The 7,019-nt window shown below is 29.9% G+C and overlaps 1 protein-coding gene across 1 annotated transcript; it reads right to left on the reverse strand.

Moving 5' to 3' along the window:
- Positions 1–854: 854 nt before the first annotated feature.
- LOC110668545 (protein FAR-RED IMPAIRED RESPONSE 1-like) lies at positions 855–2,765 on the reverse strand. The gene has a single exon (XM_021829848.2). It carries the CDS (start codon positions 2,763–2,765, stop codon positions 855–857), a length of 1,911 nt encoding a protein of 636 aa, XP_021685540.2.
- Positions 2,766–7,019: the final 4,254 nt, after the last annotated feature.

Genomic DNA, 7,019 nt, shown 5'->3' on the forward strand with positions numbered 1-7,019 from the left:
AGAAATGTAATCTCAACTTAACAAGAAAAATGATCTTACACGAGTTATAATAAATTATATAATATGCTACGTCTTGCTTACATAAGAAGCAGAAGCAGACTAAAATTAGCTAACTAATTTTGATAAGTTATAAACGCAACTCTGACTATTTCATAAGATAAGTTGTAATAAAATTTAAAAAAATTGCTATTACATTGATGATACTATTCTAATTTCTTAACCAGTTCCATTGTAATGCTTAGTAGTATAATGGGTTCCTTAATGCCTAATACTATGATGGCTTGGTATAGTTCCACTGACAATCGAATTAATTCTGACATCGACAACATTGCCTTGTGTTTGGCTGCCTAGTGTTTGGCTATTATGCGGCCCAACCTTTACATGTAAAAGGACACAAGTTCCATGAAATATCTAAAAAAAAAAAAGAAATAAATAACATTAGTAATGATTTAAAAAAAAAAAATATGCCTACTCAGCAATATTCTAGTTAATATTGTTTCTTAGTCGACCTCTACGCCTGCCCCTTCCACTGTTTCTATTCCTACCAGAATTTGCTAGTTGAGTGATCTCCCTTACTGATCTGTGCCTGTTTATTCGTGGCCGTCCACAACTGCGAGTCACATGTGGATTAAGAATAACTCTTTCATTTTCTTCGTTTTCATCAACATTGTTAGTGTCAATAGTAACCTGTGCATTACTGGTAGGAGCAATCATTCCATCATTCCAGCTCAATAAATCCCGCTTCAATTCAGCCAACCGTTGTTTCACAAATTTGATCTTATTGTCATCGTAAGCCAAATCGGATGCTTCTTGAAATAACCTCTCCATCTCCCTGTATTTCTCAAACTCCTCTGTCATATGTGGGTACCCTCCGTGAAAAACTTTTTACTATGGACACGGTTAACATCTTTTCTCCATCGCCTAAGCAAATATCGTTCGTTGATGAACTTTATGTCTTTGAGTGACATCAACCTCATGATATGGCAGCACAATATTCCTTTTGATTCGAATTTCTTACAATTGCAGCTGAAATATTGGCCATTTTCCCTGTACTCTACATCATAAACAAACTCCCTACGAAACCAGTTGTTGATTATGGATTTCTCCATAATTTTATGTCTCTCAATTCCTGGCTCATTATCTGCTTCACGCCTTCCCTCTTCAGTTGGCTGAATGACATGGCAATACCACATTCGTTTAATCTCCTCTTGAACGAGCTTGAATATTGAATTAGTAAATGCCTTTTGAAACTGTTGTTCCCATTTAAAAACAGATATGCAATTTACAACTGTGTTTTTTGATTTGAAATCAGCATAGAACTCCTTTTCATTCTTGTAACACATAGCAATCTCATACTGCTCCACAAATTGCTTTAGTGTGCTCATTGAGTTAACATACCCATCAAAATAGGCATGCATGCTCTCACTCCTTTGAGTCGAAACCATTCCAGCCCAAAATGTGTGATTGAGATAAATTGGAACCCAATACTCCCTATCAACATATAGTTTGGAAAGCCATTCATTTCTTTCCAACCCATGCTTCACCACAAACTCATTCCAATTTCTCTCAAACATCTCGATGGTTAAGCTATCATATATTACAGCTTTAAACTCAAGGCATGCACTATCATAATCAGTAACACCCTTAAACTTCTCAGGTACCTTGCATAATATATGCCACAAGCAAAATCTGTGTCTAGTATTAGGCATTACCTCCCTAATGGCTTTCCTCATGCTCTCGCATTGATCTGTAAGAATAGAATTAGGATGAACATCTTCCATTGCTTCAAGCCACGTCATGAACAACCACTTAAAAGTGTTTACATCTTCATGTGAGATCAAGGCGCATCCTAATAAAATAGATTGCCCATGATGATTTACTCCAACAATGGTGGCAAATGGCAACTTGTATCGATTAACAAGGTAAGTAGTGTCAAAACTAACAACATCATTGAATTCCTCGTAAGCAGCTCGACTACGAGGATGAACCCATAGAACATTTGAAAGCCTGGAATCATCATCAAGATCAAATGAATAGAAAAACTCAGGATCGTTTCGTTGCATTCTCACAAACAACTTACGTATAGCCTCAGCATCACCATCACCAAGTCGTAGCCTCCTCTTTCGCTCAATGAAGTTTCGATAATCCTTTGACAAACAGCTTAAATTTTCTGGTCCACCTGCTTGAACTTCAAGCAACCTAATGCTTTTTGCGGGTCTTATGCCAGCTATATCGTTTGCCTCCAATCTCCTCTTCATATCCATATTCAGTGACCTGTGAGCAACCATCAATCTAGACATAGAAGGTTCCAATTCGTGATTGTGACTTGAAATAACTTTTGAAATCTGCCACATTCCATTTTCTCTTAGGATTGCATTAGTCTTTGCAGGACAATTTATCCTTTTTGATGATTTCGCACCAATTGCTTTCCTTCCTTTATCACAACTAATTGTTTGATATTTGCGAGATCCACCCCGTACATTAACTGCTGATCTTTTGAAAACACTAAAACCTTTCAATCTAGCATGTTCTTTATGGAAGTTGAACATAGTGCTGATACAAGGAAATAACATCCCTGTTAGAGGACCTTCTTCAATAGCATTAGTGTTTGCTACTGCTCTAATGCCTCCTTCGTTCATATCTTGATCACCAGCTGATTCATCTTCCTCCACATCTTCAGTGAACAAACTATCATCTTCACTAAAATCAAATATCTCATCAAACAATTGCCTACGATATGACCTTCCCTGACTTAACCCCGCCATAAAAAAATTGAAAAAACTGAGAGAATGAATCAACTTTAAAAGAAAAAACAAAGAATGAAAATATTTTAAGGAAGGCAAAAACAAAGAATGAAAATATTTTAAGGAAGGCAAAAACAAGGAATGCTCATCACTGCTGCATGTGTTAGCTCATATGTGCATGCATTAATGCAGTAAACACACTCATCGAATCATCAGTTCTTGAATGGTGTGCATGACTGCAAGCAATAATAGCTTGTTGCATGCACGCTTTCCTTTGCATGAGCCATGAAATGAACTATCTTACCAGCTCCAAGCTTTGAAGCCATTTTTAAATTATTTCCTCTCTTTCTTTTAATGGTATAATAGTAAAATTACATACATTAATACCATTTGAGCCAGCTCAAATTGAGCTATTTAGCAGCACTCTAGTTCTAATTTGGGAATGCTTGGGCTGATTGCCCATTGCCAGCAACTTATTCAGCACCTTTGGGGAAGTTGTTGTTTGTCACTGTTATAGGGAGACCAATATAATAATAATTGCAGACAAATTAGCTTTCAACTGAAATGGGTATGCAGTTGATGCAGCGTCCTCCAAGCGAGGTTATGTGGATTTTTGGTTAGGATATGCAAGGTTTCGCATGGGCTAGACTGGTGAGTGGTGAGAATGATGCGCTTATCTCTCTGGTTTTTCAGATTTCTTCCCTCCTCTGAATAATTTAAAAAATACATGCTGACTCATTACTGAAAAAAATACATATATTATAAATATAAATGATGCGTGAATGTGGCGACTTCGGATCCAATAGTTGCAAGACAAAGGGGGAGCACATGATTGAGGCTTATCACTTCAACATAGGGTGCTTGTTTGTCATTACATTCATAGAGTTAAAATTTTTTTATAATAAAAATATTATTTTATATGTTATTAAAAAAATGATTTATAAAAAATTATTTTATTATTTTTATAATTAAAATTTATTAAGTTAATTTTAAATTATTTTAAATATTTTTTAATTAAAATATTAAAAAAAATAATTTTCTTAATAATAATTTTAAAAGCAATATCAAAGGGGATTTTACTAAAGCACACTATCCAATCCGTCAGATTTTTTTTTTTTTAATTCCATCCACACCCGAAAGGATTAATATTAATAGCCTAATTAAATATGTTTAAAATCAATTTTATATTAATATCTAAAAATTACAAAATGTAATTAAAAATAATAAAATTAAATTATAACTAGACTCAATAGCATTTGAATATAAAATTTTTAATAGAAAAATCAAGAATTTTATATTATACTGGGGATATTAGAAATATATAAAAATTTGATTTGCTAGGATATGTTTTCAGTATTTATATTCGATATGGGAAGGGATAAGATTTGTTAGACAAACTTATTAATTTCATTTTTCCCACATTTTATTCAAGTGGTTTGATCATAATTGCAACAACATGCTAGACTACAGTTGCTAGAATATTTTCTATCGGACAACACTAACATTTATTCATTCTCAGCTGCTCAAGTTTGGATTACACCACTTTTCAAGAAAACAATAATGAAGGTTACCCATCCATTTTTAATGCATTAATATAAGATCCATAATTATAATTTTGTACTTTCTTGAATTAAATCGATTTATATAACTAATAATTAATGTGGATTAAAGGGTTTTTAACAATGTGAAATAATTTTAATATTTTCAATTAATTTTAAAGGCAAAGTGAGAGGTTTTTCCTTCTATTACACTCTCTTCCCTCCTTTTACACTTTCCCTTGTTTTTTTTTTATTATTTTTGATTTTTTGAGAAAATAAGATCATTATTATATTTTCATTTCTAATATCTCTTAAATGAATTGTTATAAATAAAAAGTTGAAGATAAACTTTCTTCCACGAGTTTTTTTCTTTGCACATATCGAAGAAAACACACATTGAACAAAAATATTAATATGCTTTCTCCTAATATATTGAAAGACTACTTTCTCCATCATTCATCAATGAAAACTTGAATATACCATAGTATTTAAGGGAATAATATGTTTTCATATACTTAAAACTTGAATATACCAGAGTAGTTAGGAGAATAATATGTTTTCATACACTTTAATTATATATAAAGTATAATATTGATTAATTTATACATTAAAATTACATAATTGTACTTAATTTTAACATTAAACCAAAAATTAAGGATATATATAGTACCTATGGGTATATAGTATATTCTATACAAGTCTCATACAATATTTTGTAAGAGTATGAAATTTAATGACGCGTTGATAAGATAATTAATAGGAGTGACAATGGCTAGGAGTGACAAGATAAACTCTCCATCATTCATGAAAAATCATTCTATTTAAACCTGAATCTGAACCCAAACCAGATTAATATTTTCAATACTCGAACCCGTCCTAAATAGGATTAAAATTTATTCTCAATTACCCTAACTCGTTCCAAACCTGACTATTATTATCCAAAAGATACCCGAACCTATTAATTTTATATATTTTAATTAATAATCTGCATAAAAAATATTTTTTTATTAATGGTTTATATTTTAAAATTTAATAATTCCATAAAATAATTAAATTCTATTTTTTAAATAAAATATATAAAAATTATTAAAAAAACATATATTTTATATTTAATTAGTTATTTATGTAAATGAGTTCAGATAACAGATACCCTACATGCAAAATCCAAACCGACCCGTTCTCATCACGGATATTATTATTTAAACCTGAACTTGATTATATATTATCTAAACCCATCCTATTAAGGTTCGGTCGGGTCAGGTCGGGTACTCACAAATACTCGATTTATAGCTATTTCTAATAATTAAGGATTATATAGTACTTTATGAGTATGTAATTAAGTCTTACACAATATTTTAAATATTTATAATTTATGTGAATTAAAAAATAATGATATATTGATAAGATAATTAATGCTTATATAGAACTTATGAGTATATAGTAAAATCGATTTAAACTGTAATGACACATTGCTAAGATAATTAAAGCTTTCATAATATTTTATAAGTGTATAACTTAGTATTATATAGTATTTTATAAGAATATAATATATCATATTTAATAAATAATGATATATTGATAAAATAATTAAGACTTATAAGCTTACTTGTAAATATATAGTATAACTGATTTAAACTATAATAAAATGTTCATAAAAAGAATTAAGTTTTATATAGTATTTTATGTAATATATATGATTTAAAAAATAATAATACATTGATAAGATAATTAAGGCCTACATAACACTTCATGGATAAATAATTAAGTCTTATGTATTATTTTAAAAATATATAACATATCCGATTTAAAAAAATAATGAGTATATAGTAATTTATGAATATATATTTAACACCTAATAACACATTACTAGGATTAAAAAGTAAATTAAAATATATGTATAAAATTATGCATGACACTGTCATCATAAGCAGAATATGTTATAAGAAGTTAACATAATGCAACATTTATATTATAAAATATTAATTTACTAATATTTTGAAATATTTATATTGATTTTTATATCAAGCATGGTAATATAAAATCGTCATTAATTTATGAGGATTTTTCTTAAATAACTAATATAATTAAACACATATACAACAAGATAGTGAAAATAAGTTTATTATTTAAGTTATTAAATATACTTTAAAAAATGTAGAACAAAAAAAAAAAAAATTAACATTAAATATACACGTGAATAATGTTACACACATACAATAGAATAATACGTTGTCGTCCTATACAATAAGGTTGGATAAATTTTTCACTAAAAAAAAAGGTTGGATAAATTTTAATGGGGCCTTTATTATTATGTTACATTTTCAAAATTGTTTATTCATTCTCAAGGGTTTAATGACCAAGCGACTCTTCTTCAACTAAGCCAACAAGTGTAATCAGTGTTGGGAAAACCCAAATGACAGATAAGCCATTGGAAAACAAAATCTGTAGGTAAATATTATTCTCCCTCCATCTTCATTCATTGTAATAGAAAAAAACCTATTGTCTTCTTTGTGTTTCTACCCATTTGTATTTTCTAGTGCCGATATCCTTTCTTTCCTCTACTCTATATTCAATCATTCCAAATCAAAACCATTATCCCTCTTTTCATCTACATTAGAGACGATGATCGCAAATGGCTAGTGACCAGTGGAATTTCTACCACAAATACATTCCAGCACACAAAAATTGGGCCAACCATTGGCAGAAAATATAATTCTTCATGTGCAAGGAATGAAAG

This window comes from Hevea brasiliensis, chromosome 16 (genome assembly GCF_030052815.1).
Source record: "Hevea brasiliensis isolate MT/VB/25A 57/8 chromosome 16, ASM3005281v1, whole genome shotgun sequence".
Taxonomy (NCBI): domain Eukaryota; kingdom Viridiplantae; phylum Streptophyta; class Magnoliopsida; order Malpighiales; family Euphorbiaceae; genus Hevea; species Hevea brasiliensis.

Coding starts and splice junctions, on each gene's coding strand:
- LOC110668545 (XM_021829848.2), bottom strand. CDS start 2,765: ATGGCGGGGTTAAGTCAGGGAAGGTCATATCGTAGGCAATTGTTTGAT.